Source organism: Emydura macquarii, unplaced genomic scaffold, assembly GCF_026122565.2.
Source record: "Emydura macquarii macquarii isolate MOO-44397 ecotype Brisbane River unplaced genomic scaffold, CSIRO-AGI_Emac_v2 contig_2897, whole genome shotgun sequence".
Taxonomy (NCBI): Eukaryota; Metazoa; Chordata; order Testudines; family Chelidae; genus Emydura; species Emydura macquarii.
The window spans coordinates 32,922,979-32,937,988 of NW_027133034.1; the positions used below are offsets into that span (position 1 = coordinate 32,922,979).

The following is a 15,010-nucleotide window of genomic DNA, read 5'->3' on the forward strand; positions in this document are numbered from 1 at the left end:
TATAGAATTTTTGATGGTCCTTAGACAACACTACAAAATGCACCTATTCTCTCAAGCTTTTCCTTAGAGGCAAGGGGGCACAGATGAGCAGGGATGACAACTGGAGGAAAGATGTAATTGTGTCCATCAGGCACACAGAAATTAGGATGCTTATATGAACCCTAAACCTTTACATGTCTCAATCATCAGATTAAAAATAAGCTAAATTCCTGAGCATGCACACAAAACCCTCCAGTAACTCCCCAACCGACATCTTATTTAAATGACAAAGATTTAAAATTTTGCAGTTACAAGATACTTGAAAGGTACCTAGTTCGGAAGTGGTGCTTGTACAGACCCCAGTGACAGCATGTATACATTCCTAACAGCCCTCCTACTACAACCTGCCCAAATCAGTACACACACAACACTGAGGAAGAATAGAGAGAACCTTCCAACTCCTCCAAGGCATCTAATAAGGAAAAAGGGGGTAGACAATAAATAAAACCAGATGGGGACATGAAAAAACGAGTTCACAGTTTCCGCCTTACACAAGCGTCACTTCCAAAGGAACGTAAAGGGTGTGAGAAGAGGCCAGACTACTTCTGGTGGACCCATTCCACCACTGTATGTGCCTATATAAAATCTCACAACTCTCATGTAAGAGTTGAAGGGTCTCTAACTCGTATTTAGGTTTTCTTTTTTCTAACCCCCTTCTCCCCCACAAAACAAAAATAACTCCACCATGCTGTAGTGGAATGCAGTGCATTCCAGTGGAGAGGACACTGAACTAGGAGTCCTAAGACCTGGATTCTATTCCCAGCTCCACCACTAACCTGCTGTGTGACTCTGTGCAAGTCACTTTACCTCTCTTTTCTCCCCAGTTTCCCTAACTGTGAAACGGAGATAATGACACTTCCACTTCTGTGAAAAGCACTTGGAAAAGCGCTTGTGAAAAGTGATGTGTAAGAGCTAATGATCTTATTCTCCTTTAGTCCTGATTTATAATCCATAATGTTAGATGGAATAAGACAATCACATATGTTCATTAGCTCCTATAAAAGTAAGTAATATTAATAACCACAATTAGTGAGATTTAAGTATATACACTTTTAACCAAGTGAAATCACACATGAAAGACAGAAAAAGGTTGCAGGAGGAAGCTGAGATACACTCCTCCTTTCCTGTCTCCCCTCTCTGCCTCTCACTCCCCACATACAGAAGGAATTCCATAAAATGAAAGGCACCATACCTTTGGGGAGTCTGGTGGGTGGAGCATTTCTTGCCCAAGCATATAAGATGTTGGACTTGTCTGTGCATGTTCCTTCATCACAGTCCCTAAAAACAACAGAGAAAACAGAATATGATTTATTATATTTTGATTTTGCCATCTGCAGCTCTCTCAAGATCCAGGTGAACTACATACATTGAAATGCTAATTTCACCAAATTATGTCCAATAAATCTTAAATAGTCTTCCTACAAAGAAAAAACTTTCCTTGCTTATCAGTATGGCTTCTTTCACAGGGTACATCACAACCTCCTTTTCTCTCCCTCAGGAAAATACTAGGAACAAGAGAGCCTGGAAGTATGCTTTGATGGTCACCAAATTGTCCTTCAGGCAAATCAAGATTACAATGCATTTTTGCCTTTTAGAGGGCAGATATTCTGCAATCATCCTGAGCTTTCTGCATCACCACCACAAATTGAATATACCTTTTGTCCAACAAGACAATTTTGTGATCTCTCTTTCTCTCTTACACTTCGATATTTTATTCCTGGCTGGAGATCTTTTCTTGACACCTAAAAACATCACTCTTTAGGCCCAGGGAGTTAACTAGATTGAACATTGCTTCCTTTCATTGGAATAGCTTTTAAATTTTCTTCTTGGCCTAAAAGTCCTAGAAAGAGCATGTTCTGTACACTCTCTAGAAGATAGAATTAGATTCTCGCTGAAAAAAAAATTCTCTGAATTGTGCCAAAAAATCCCAAAATATTTTTGTACCCCATCATCGCATCTTCAAAAATAGACAGCTTTGTAAAATTAGTGCCTAACTGAGAGCACTGAATTTCTTTCTTAAGTGCAATAATATAAAATACTTAATTTCTGTCCTAACAATTACAGAAATGCTTTTTCTAACCTCCATTTGAAAAATGTATTCAATTGGCTTGCAATCAGGTACATCTGGGTAACAGCATATTGTACCCATCTTGAAGAAAATTCAAGTAACCTGATTAGCAACATCCCCTTTATGTGGGGCCAGGCATTTATGCCCAGGAAAGCTATTATTCATTGCACAGACAGACCACCCATAAATAGAAATTCAGTTTTCAAACATTCAGAAATCTGCATTTCTGATAGTGGGGGAAAAAAGAAGAAAATCAGCAAAGAGTGTGCTTTTTTCAATTATACACGAGTTGCCAAGGAGGTTGATAAATCTTTCATGCAGACGTAAAGTTTTGAACAAAAAAACCCAATGTCAACGGATATTTTTTTTTTCAGGTAAGTATTGGGACAACTGTGCATTTGATTAATGGTATTTTGTCACAAAAAACCCACTTGAACACATAATTAAAATAAGTGCTTTTCTACACGGCTCAGTAAAGTGCATCAGACAGAGCACTTTACAAATTACATCTAACTGCTATGTGTACAGCCCGCTGGCATGTTCTAAAGGCACCCAGTTTGCGCTAACATAGTACTACAAGTCTACACAGAGCTTTAGAACACTTTATGAGTCACACCCCTCTTGTGCACTTTGCCAGTGCCATGTAGACAAGCCCCAAGTAACTTGAAATCTGGCACTGAAACTGACAGCTTACTTATTCCAACTGCTGAAATTCCAACAGGTTGTATGGAACTATTATTGCAGAATACATCAAAACACAATTAAATTATTGACTACACATTTCTTGTTGAAACAAATGAATTCTTCGAGTTCTTTGTATCCTATATTTTCATAAGTTCTACAAATCAATGTATAGATAAGCTTCTATTATTATGAGGCATATGAGTGCCATTATAGTTAAGGTTGCGCTATATGTGTTTAAAGGTGGGCCTTTCTAAGTCCTCTAAAATCAACATGCTTAATCAGATTTCTTTAAAATCTGGAGTTTCTCGGGAGGGTGCAGGGTAGGGTTAGTGACCCAAATTTGGAGTCAGTTAAGCCAGGGGTTGCCCTCAAACCCAGCCATTAAAGAAATGTCTAAATGGGTTTTTTCCTTCCTAGAGCTTGACATCAAACTATTGATGTGATATGGCTCAAAATGGCCTCAATCTGTTGAGTTTTAACCAAGGTAGGCAAAGCACCAATCAAATCTTTGGGGGGGACCCAAACTGAGAACTGTATTTAAGAAAATGTACATATTTTATACTGCACATGTGCCAGTACAGAAAAAATGTGTAGGAGTTTTCCATTCCTGTCATTTTACATGCTTTAATCTCAACTTTTGAGAGTGATCTAAAATCCAAAAGGGATACTCAGATCTCTATGAAATTTGGTAGGCCGTATGGGGCACATTAGTGACCCAAGTTTGGGTTCTTAAGCTTGTGCAACCTTAACTCTGCATTGCCAGGTTTTCATAAATTATGTGTTTTGATCAACTGAATGTTCTGTAAGATGATGACATTCCACTAATCAACCTTAACACTACATTAACAGTTTTTTGCCATTCAATATGTTTTGGCGTTCATGTGCAACCACACATTAGTTGCCTCCCTAGTAATGGAAGAAAATAAAATATATAGACCATGAATAAAATATGCAGCCCAAAAATTTGGGAACAAAGCTACAAGAACTGTTGTCAACTATGGTAAACTGTTCAAGAAGCTGGAAAATGATCAGAGATTGTTTTCTTAAAAAGAATAGAAATGAATAATAGCTGAGAAAAATCAAATAGAGTTTTCAAAACACTGACAGAAAAACAAGATTTGTACTTCAAGAACTCCAGGTTTTCTGATCTTCTAAAGTGTGCAGATACGTGCATATATTTTAAACTTTTGGCGCAGATTGTACGTGGGTTCAGTTTGATATATGGAATAAAAGTGAAACTATGTAACTGACAAGATGGTGAACAGTCTTACCTGAGCACATGCAATGTCTGACCTGATATGAATTTATAGTGTGAGTTAATAATGGAAAGTTGAAAAATCAAAACAATAAATGGTTACAAATCAGGAAAAGACACCACCACCATGGACTTCAGGACCAAAAAGGAAAAAAAAAAAATCAATGAATTGCATTATTTTCAGCAATTTACAGCAAAGTTGCTCTCCAGTGCTCGCATTCCTTGCAGCTAGGTTATTATTTCAGGTTAGTCCTCATAGGATTCTCATTTAGATTGCCCTTTTCAAATATTAATGTCCCAATCAAAATTTAAAATGTGTTTCAAAACCCCCTTTTGACTTATTAATATTCATATCATATTGATGAGAATGAATGTCTGCAATTTTAATTGCCTTGAATTGCTAAACCTTTGATATCCTCTTTGACAACCTCTTAACCTCCAACTCGTAAGGGAACAATTCCATAGCGTAAATGCATTCAACTGGGCCAGTCACTGAATAGTGCTAAACTGTCACTCTGAATTATCCTAACACTGAGAGATAGCATGTTAAGCTGCCTCTTCTTATATTTTGTTAAAGTACATTTAAGTTCGAAGGTTATCCTGGAAATGTCCAAAGAGAGAACTGAGGCAAAAATCTAATCTTTACAAAATTTTGTAGCACTGTAAAGTTCAAATGGCTAGCTTTCAAATCTTAGCATGTTTACAAAATTGGAGGTATCCTCAACATCCAGTTTATTTAAAAACTTGGACAGCCATCTTTTATTTTTCACCAATTACTTGATAAGTAGATCTTAAGATTTTATCTACACATTCTAAATTCTGGATTAATCCTTCCAGCTCTGCATAGGGGACCATCACTGGAACACGTAGGTTGTGAAGGCAGCTAAAAAGGGTGATTATTTAATCATCTTACTATTTAAAGATTTCTGAATGACTCTAGTTGTGACGTGCAATAGCATTTGGACATTAAAATATAAACATAAGCATATTACTAAGCAAAAAAGAAAACAAATATGTAATTCCAAAAAGAATGCCATGTATTTGGGTTAAAGCCAATTAATGTGTGTTTTCAGATAAGATTACCCAGAAAGAAGATGCAGTGGCAGAAGAAAGGGTCTAAGGAAAGAGACCTGTGGGCTCACCACAGGAAGCTGGAGGGGAGATGAGGAGGATCTTCTGAAGGACACACTGAAAGAATGATTAGAGAGTAGAAGGAGAAACATGAAAGGACAGTCAAGCAAACCAATTAAGGACAAGAAGAGCATGATCGATGGTATCCCAAGGTGGCTGACAAGTCAAAGAGGATAGGATGGAATACTGGTTTTGAATTTTAGCCATAGAGGTCATTAGAGATTTTGGTGAGAGCGGTTTCAGTGGAATACATGGAGCAGAAACTGGGCTGGATAGGGTCTAGGTTGGAACTGGAGAAGAGGGAATCCAGATAACAATTGTAAACAATGTGTTCAATGAATTTAGAGTTGGAAGGCAGAGAGGGTGGTAGCTGGAGAGGTAGTGGGATCAAAAGTCATTAGTTTTTTTCTTTTTTAAGATGAGAGAAACTAACATGTTTGTATTGTGAAGAGAAAGTCACAGGAGAGTGAGAGATTAAGGAGAGGAATAAGGAAGGGGATGAGAGTAGGCACAAGGTAGATGAGGAGATGGGATGAGATGACTGGAGTTAGAGGAAAAGAGCAGATGGAAATCTCTCCTCCTTCTCCCCTATCACAGACACAGAAATGTCAGAAGGGAAGCCTGTCATATTTTATCAATTTTCTCTTGGAAATAAATCATTGAGTTCCTGTCTGTGGAAAGAAATGAAGTGGAGGCAGAAAGAGGGGAGAATTTGGAAAGAGTGTCAGCCAAAGTAGCCAAAAAGGCAGCTGGGATTGAGGATGCGGGATTCAATTAAGTTGGAGAGGTAGAGTTGTTTAGCTAGGAAGATGGCAGAACTAAAAGAGGAGAGAACAAATTTTTATTGGAAATTGGCTGGGCCATGGGATTTCCACCAGAGACACACTCCACAGCACAGAAGCAGAGGAAGTGGATATTCGCGGTAAGCCAGGGCTGTGCGTTGGCAAGGCAGACCTTATGATGAGAGAGAGGAGCCAAAGAATACTGCCCTATTTTTCTCTACTGGATGAAGGTTTAGGAAAAGGTATACAAATGTTACAACTGAACAAGAGCTACAGGAGAATTTCTTGTACAATCAGAATATCCATAGTTCAAATCCAAATAGAAAAATCAATTCATCACAGTCTTTCTATTATTTTGAACTGAGCACAAAGACAACCTACAAAGGGACCACACCAAAGTATATTAAAAGCTTCAGGCACTAACAAGTTCATGCAAATGTATGAGATTTCCATATATATACACATCAAACAACTAGATATATTATGAATGCAATCTGCTTGTTTTAAACAAGACATAAAAGGTTGTAGAATATGCAGGCACAAACTAATTTGAAAAGGCTACATCCTAAGAACTGTTTCATGCTGTGTATATCTTTTTCATGTAAACTTAATAACTGTAAATATAATTTAATAAATGACAGAAGGGGCAGTTACAGAGCACAAAGAAAAGAGTTTACTGCGGATAGGAGGAGGAATGAATGGAAACTCTGTACTTTCAAATTAATAGCTTTACCTGAACATAAAAGAAAAGCAGAGCTTTGTATTTTAAGACAAGATTGCAGCATTCAGCATGGTTACCAGTAGAGCTGGTTGATAAATGTGGGAAAAATATTTGGCTGAAAATGTTCTCAGTTGAGGGTTCTCAGCTTGGGAATTTGCTTATCCCCTCAACACTTAAGCTTAACAGCACATAGTCTTTGCAGCATGTCCTGTTTACTCAAGCATTTTCCAAGTGTACCCTGAAAAAGGATCTGATTTTTTTTCCTGTGGTTGAGAAAGTTTGTTAGCATTAGTTGATACAAATTCAATTAATGTATCTATTAAATTTATATTTTATAAATATTTGTTGTATGTTCACTGATAGGCCATAACTGGCACTTTGTTTAAACTGAAAAAATAAAAAAGTAAAATCCAAATAAATGTTGACAATATATAAGAAAATTGCATCTATTAATTTTAAATGGAAGAATTTCCTTTCCTTGGGGTATTTTTGCTTTCAGGAATTGGAGCCCTTTCCTTCACTCAGCAGCATCTTATTTCTACTTACAGTTTTTGCTTAGAGGTAACAGCTGGATTAAAGTTTAGAGGTAAGCTCGAATTTTTTGAAACAAAGAAAATCAATTTTTCACATCTTCACCATAAGACCACTATGATGGGAAACCTTCCAGATTAAAGGCCAAATCCTGCTCTTCTTACTCTTATAGTTAAGTAATTATTTACTAAAGTCCAAAGGATGTTCAGCATTTTTACAAGTTAGGCCACTTAGGTGCCTATATATGGATTTAGGAACCTAAGCGTTAGGCTCCCTTTTAAAAAAATCTTGGCCATGTGCCTCACTATTGAGTTTCAGTGCTTTGAATTAAGGAGCACTCAGTAACAAACTCAACATAGAACAGTAAAAAAGGGGCAACTCAAAATCTGGTGTTGGCAAAAATTTGAATCATGCTCTTCATGAGCTACTGATGTGGATGGATAAGCCTTGTAAACTTCCCTGGTCCAGAATGTGTGGGGGAAGGAAAGAGACTACATAGTGATTACAGAGAATGAATTTTAAAAATCAATGCAAGTGCCACTTCCAATACATTAGTAAAATAGATCACAAACAAAAATCCATCATTTATCAATATAAATATGTATTTAAATTTAAAAATAGTCTTTAGAGGTTATACTTCACTTACATTTCTTCCGGTAATTTCTTTCAAGAACTGTAATTTTAATTTCTAGTTTCACTTCACAAACATTACCTGAGCTTTTAGTTTCTTCTATATTTCACAAAAACAGCAGAGCACTGATGTTTTCTGTAAAGTTCACGCTACCCATCACAATGACAAAAACATTCAGAATGTGACATTTTCATACTACTACTACTGTCTAAACATGCAAGACTGATAATTGTATCTAAAATTTATTAAAAAACATTAAAAAATAAGGTTTGAAAGGCATGAGAACTGAATGCATTTTTCTCCCTTCCCTTCTTTTTTCCTCAATTAGAATCTGTGACAACCTTATAAAAAGTGTTCATGAAGGTAGACAACATTAGTGCCATGTTAAAGTAAAACAATCAATATGAGCCTGTAACTCTTACCAGTAATTTTCAGTAGAAGACGGTATGTTACATCCAAAGAGTAACATGTGATGGACAGTGTCCATGCTGGCTTGAGGCCTGAAGTCAACTAAAAGACAAATTGATAAACAACAAGCATTAATGTAAGTTTTATTCTCACTACAGGAGACCATTTTGAGATTGTGCATAATGAAGATATTGTTATGCCATCATTTATTCATGGTGTCATGAACAGGGATAATTTTTTGTTTGCTGTGCTCACTCTGATGTGATCGCTCAATACTGCAGGAGTCTTTAAGAAACAAAAAGAAAAGCTACGTCCTTCAATGGGTATGAATATTACAAATTGTGGTTTTATTGTTTTTAAAACGTTAATTTTTTATTATAGGACAAATATAGTGTGTTAGAAAATGGATTTTTATATGCTCAACAAAAAGGAATTATATAGAATGGATAATACCTTCGTTTCCCTGTCCAGACATAGTTGTAAATATCAAATCTCAAATCCTACTGCTTTCAACCCATCTGTGTCTCCATTATGCTGCAAGAAAGGCAAAAAGCCCCGCCAGACCTCTGCCAATTTGGCCCAAAAGAAAAAAAAATCCTTCCTGATCCCAAAACAGGCATTTGGTCAGACTCACAGAATCTTAACACCATAGCTCCTAGGCTACAGTTAACGGTAGGACTGGGGGGAAGGGGAGGGGCAGCTAATAGGAGTAAGAGACTTTTGAAAATTCGGAGAGTATAAATGCGGGAGGACGGAGCATGTGAGAGCCAATGGGCCAGCCCACTCCCCCAGCCAATAGGAAGATGAACCTGAGGAGAAGGATGGGCCGGCTCCAGTCTTGCCAAGCACAGACTCATGCATCTTCCCCATCCCTCTCCCTCAGACTGCGTCACATCCCCTGAACATCCATTCAACCTTCTCCATGTGGAGAATGGAAAGAGAACTGTTTTAATAAAACTGCTCACATGCTTAGACAAAACAGCCAAATAAATGGCTCGTTTTGCTCACAGACATCAATGTATATCATCAGGTATCATACAATGATATAAACGAGTCAAGTCATAAGCGTGCACAAAGTTCCCATTAAATTCTGCAAAAAATCCTTTCCCCGGATTCAAACAGCTTTGTCACATCTATAACCCAAACATCACTCTACTGCATGCCAGAAACCAGAAAAAAAATTTGTTTGGGTCAAAGCTGAAGGAATTGCTAGTAAACAAACAAAATGGCAGAAGTTAAATGTCTTTCTTAAAATTAGACAAGGTGGGTGACGTAATATCTTTTATTGGACCAACTTCTCTTGGTGAGAGAAACAAGCTTTAGAGCCACACACAGCTCTTCAGCTTTTTCTTAAATGTTCATTTTTGAAGTTCTGTGTTTTACGAGCACACACCAGAGCCCTTTTAATATGATTTTTAACTCGATACAATTACTTTAAAAAACCAGGATGTAAACTATAGTCCTTTAATTTAATGTTATGAACTGAAGAAATGAATATCTTTCAGATGATTGCCCCATCTTGTGTTTCAGTAAATATATTAAGTGTTCACACATTGCATGACTGGGGAGGGGGAAAAAAGTCCATCTGAGGCAATACTGAAATGCTGTATATTGACATTTTAAAAGCATTACCCCAGAGAACCTAACATGACAGGAGCCACAAGACTGTCCAACCAGCAGCTTATACAGCCATGTACCCTGTTGGAGAAGAATGCCTGGAGCCAGTTCATACTTTTAAAGCTTTGTTTAATATTACAAAAGAATATTTCAATATTTTAGTTATGTTTATGCACCGGAAAACAAAGCCATAAAGAAATCAGCAAAGGAATAATAGAAGCAGCAATTCCACAATGACATCTGGAGTTTTACAATTCCCTCAGGATGCTACAAAATCATTTGCGAGCTGTGATACTTAAACTGACAGCACAATAACACCAAAACAATCCAAATCATGGTGTGAGATGTCTAAGTACTTATTTTTTCCAAGAGAAAATCCTAGTCTTGTAAAACAGTAGAAAGAGAAAGAGTTGAATATAGAATCTTTTGGTCTAACTAAAGTCTTTGGGCATAATCTAGGGGTATATTGATAAATATAATGGCCTGTGATATACAGGAAGTCAAATGACATAATCTGATGGGATGCCTTACAGCCTTAAACTCTATGAAACTATGTATAAATACATCAAGTCAAGCTACACCTCAAAAACAAGAATTAGCCTATTTTTATAAAGACTAGAATTTCTAGAGAAGCCCTGTTAACAATTTGTTTTCCTCAGCCATGCTGTCTCCCCCTTTATCCACCTGTCTTGAGAATGACTGAATACTAGTTGTGCTCCGCATGTCAGACACTTGCTGTTAATCACTATTAATCATACGTTTTTAAGCAGCTACAAAATCTTTATTTTCAGTAGTGGTGAAGTAAAATCTCTCAGAAGAGTCCATTTACTTCAAACTTTATTCTGTCAAATCATCATATTCTGACCATAGGACCTCAGTTAAATGATTAGTTATTGGTGTGTATTTTAAAAACTTCAGAGAAAATAGACCAGCTATTTGCTTCATTTTCTGAAAAGATAGGATACAGACTATATGTATTTTACATGAATCATACAGGAGGTAGGGAGAAATTAAACAAATCAAAATTAAAAAAACATGCTTTCTTACACTGCAGCTGCTTCTAGAGAGTTTAGCTGATAGGGAAATAGAAGCCCTTCTCAAGTGCCTTGTCAGTTTAAGCACAGAACAAATACTCATGTTCTGCGTCCCACTCCTCCCAGTTTATCAAACCTCATTCAAGTGAAGTCTCTCACTTTATGAAAAAGGTCAACTGGGCACCAGATGCATACAGGATAGATTCTAAAACCGGGATTTTCTAAGGACCCTAAAAGAATTAATCCCACTGAAGTGCAATGGGAATTGGGTGTCTAATGCCCTTAGAATTCTTTTAAAATCCCAGCCTAAATTCCTACAGGAAGTTATTGGGGAATTGCTAAGAATTAATATTTTTCAGAAAGAATTAAGAAGCCTGAAATAGATTTTAAAGTGGGGAATGCCGAAATAAATTACTTATCAAAATTATCTAAGACCATCTCTCCTTCCAACTTATCATATACATGGCTTAAATTTATTCAGAATACTGGAAATATTTTGGGATGAAGATTGCAAGAATTACCGAGCATTCTCAGCAACAGGTCTAGATCCACAGAATTTACCCCTGCTAAACCACAGATGTATTTAAAACTGAAGATGGCCCTCTCCCAAGGCTTCCTGTGTCTGAGTGCTTTGAAATCCTGGACACTTGGGTAAAGGTCAATGGTCAAATGTTTCCATTCTTTGTCTAATAGCATTGTGGTTTTGATCTTCACATTTGAAATTCTGATGATCCAGTTTAAGTAATGTATAGAGTGCATCCAGAACCCACTGCAACAGGCATATTAAAAAAATGTGTTTGGTGCTGTTAGTTTTACCGGTAGTAGTCCATTTGCATGCATGACAAAAGACCAAAGAAACAGCACATCATATTTTTGCCAGCAAATTCTACTCATTCCATAATCATAGAACAATTCTGCTCTAAAGATGTTTTGTTTCCACTTTTTTTAATCACTGTGCCTTAATAGTGAAATTACAATTAACTCTTGCATGAGAGACAATGTGTCATTTTGAGGAGTTGTTAATTGGTTCGTAAGGGTTTTAAGCCACTATTGACAATTTAAGCAAGAAATAAGGTTTCTGAAGGAGGTACTAAATGGTTCATAAATGTGAAATAGGATTATCTTTAATGTAGAATCTGAGACATGTGGAAAGTATAATGTGAGTAATATATAGAAAGGCCAGCCTTCAAGAAAAAGAATTAAAGGAAACACAGTTAACTTAAAAAAACCAAACACATACCACATTTGTCTGCATTTTTTTACTTGCTGTTATAATTAACATATAAAATTATTACAGTTGACATATTAGAGAAAATAAAATATTTCTCTTTTAAATATAGGAAAATGTAACTAAAACCATAAAACTTAGCAGGGGACCCAGGGCAAATGTAATATCTGCAACTGCTTTTAAGTATTTTAAAAAATGTATTACAGTCAATCATAATTGATAATGTTCCTTTAAATTCTCACAATAATGAACATTTTGAAATTGAAGGTTACTTTAAACATTGAAGGAAAGATCGGGATAGTGGCCGGATACTAATAGGTATCCAATCTACTGGTACGATACCAGTAGGTCTCGGATTTTTTTTCTTTGATGTTATCCTTTATTCTTTTGTTTGGATGCTTTGATTTAAGCCACAGCTACAACTATTTAAATACGGCATACCAAGAACACTAGGCAGAAAGTTTCCTTAAGTCTAAAGTTGAAAAGAAACTGACAATTAGATATGCATGCATACTCAATGTAAGGGCCTGACCCATTCATTGCCTATTTGAAAGGCTCCCATTGACCTCATGGACTTTGGTTTGGACCTTAAGTGTTTTTTTGGCTCAAGGAGATTGTAAATTCTGCAAGCCCAATAAGGGAGCCAGTTGGCCCTGGAGTCTGAAAGACCCCAGCCTGAGACAGTCTACATGACAGGGCAGCCCCAGAGCTGAGAACATTGGGAGATGGTTCTAGGACTTCCAGGCTCCTAGCTCTATGACAGCAATCCTGGAAGCCTTGAGAACACTGGCTCACATAGGGTGCCTAGCAGCACCAGAAAACCATGGCTCCAGCGTGGGCTCTGGCAGGATCTCTGCCACAGAGCAGAAAGCCTAGTGGCCCCAGAGATACAGTTCTAGCTGAGGCTCCAGGGACTGCCAGTTCTCTGTTACAGAGCTGTAACCCTGGAACACCAGCAGATTTCCAATAGAAACCTGCCTGTGTTTCAGAGAAAGTTTTGTCAAATCTGCATTAGATTCAGTGAAACATTTTGCTCCAGAGAATCAGCATTTACTGATAAAACTAAGTTTTGTCATAAAGTTTCCAACCAGTTTTGTAATAACCCCTTTATGTTATTTATTAAATTCATCCCATAAAACAGAGTATGCGTTATGCAGTTGAAAATAATTGCTGTTGTTCAAATCTTCACTCATGCATCTTCCAGATGGGATTTTAACTTCAACCTCAATGTATTTTTTAATATTAAAAAGTGATATAATTTATAAATGCCACTATACTACACAGAAATGAGCCATTTTAATAGTCAAGTGAAGAATGGCAATCTAGAGACATATGCTAAATATTTGTATTTATAGAAAGAAACTTGGCCTCCCTTCCCAACACAGAGCTCCCCATCAACTGTATTATAAACTCTGGGGTAGATGGTGGGAGTTGATCCTAACTGTGTCTAGTTTAACAATTTAAATAACTAATCCTTTCAAACATGGGTATCTTTAAAGTTAAACATGTTTGTTTGTTTTTTTTTTTAATTTTCAGTAAACCATATAAACAGTTTACCCCTATTCCCATTCCCTAAAAAAATAGTTTTGGATCATATAATTGAATTCATTTTTCATTAATATAGAAAGACTGGCCAGGATATATCAACTCTCACTGTTTGAGGGATTATAAAGGAACCTAGATGTGTTAAGGCTTACCTCCAGTCAATACGAAAAAGACATTTATTTACTGGTCAGCCATGTGAGCGAAAGGAAGGGGATCAAGATGACAGTCAAATTTCTTGGCTGAGTGGCTTGCTGTCAAACTCAATTCTTCCGAGTGTCTGTAGAACACCCTTCAGCTATGACTACAATTCAGTAGTCAAAAACAGATTGTACCAATGCCTGCACCAGTTAGGGAGTGAAGACCCTTTCTATTTGTCCAAATAAAAATAACCAAACTTTTATGAAGGTATTTATAAAAAATCCTGATGATTTTTTTTTTTTTTTTTTTTAAAGTATATTAGGGATTGTCATTTTATCTTCAAGACAATATCCCTCACCTGGTTTGCCTCAAAGACATTTAATTTCATTGTACATGAGCACAGTATTTCATATTTTATATATATAATTTTTTTTCAGCCTAATGTTAAAGTCAGTGGTGGGATCTACCCCACAAAAATAGAAATGGCCTTTAGTCAAGATGCATTGGTCTGGAGGGGAGGGAAAGGTGAAATCTCAACAGGTTCCAATAAGCATCCAAAATGGACATTTTGACCCTATCCCAAGAACATCATACAGTGAATGAGCAGTGTCTACCAGAATATACAGAACTGTCCCTAAAAAAAGGCCATCCAGAGTAACACTCGCAACAGCTAACTATACAACTCATCTTCTAACAGTTAGCAGTCTAGTGAAGAGTTAACTGACAATTCCTATTCAATATATTCTATGGACTGGCTCTATATCAGGTTGGTCAATTTTTGGTACAGCACTCTAGTGACTTATCTATTTGGTACAGCTGCAGACTACTCCAACTGTTTTATTTTTAAAATGAGACAGTGGGTGAGGTAATATCTTTTATCTATGTTTTTGAACTCCACACAGGTCTAATAAACTTATCTATGCACAACATACATGCGCTACAGCTGCAAGTGTGACTATGGCTTCCAACTGTTTTATTTTTAAAATGAGACAGTGGGTGAGGTAATATCTTTTATTGGACCAACTTCTGTTGGTGAAAGCGACATGTTTTTGAACTCTTCTTCAGGTCTAATAAAAGATATTACCTCATCCACCTTGTCCCTTTCATATTCTGGGACCAATACAGCTACAACACCTCTGTAAACAACAATGCAAGATATCACATTTTATTTTTAGATGGTAAACTTTGCTTATAGAAT

At 36.7% G+C, this 15,010-nt stretch overlaps 1 protein-coding gene across 3 annotated transcripts in view; it reads right to left on the reverse strand.

The window, feature by feature from the left end:
• Positions 1-15,010, reverse strand: part of PAM (peptidylglycine alpha-amidating monooxygenase) — a 218,229-nt gene that overhangs the window by 105,477 nt on the left and 97,742 nt on the right. For all 3 annotated transcript variants that reach the window (XM_067569136.1, XM_067569135.1, XM_067569134.1), the window contains exons 5-6: positions 8,265-8,352; positions 1,232-1,317 (exon numbers count right to left, since the gene is read on the reverse strand). In XM_067569136.1, the coding sequence (XP_067425237.1) occupies positions 1,232-1,317; positions 8,265-8,352 (174 nt within the window). The remainder of the gene's footprint in view (positions 1-1,231; positions 1,318-8,264; positions 8,353-15,010) is intronic.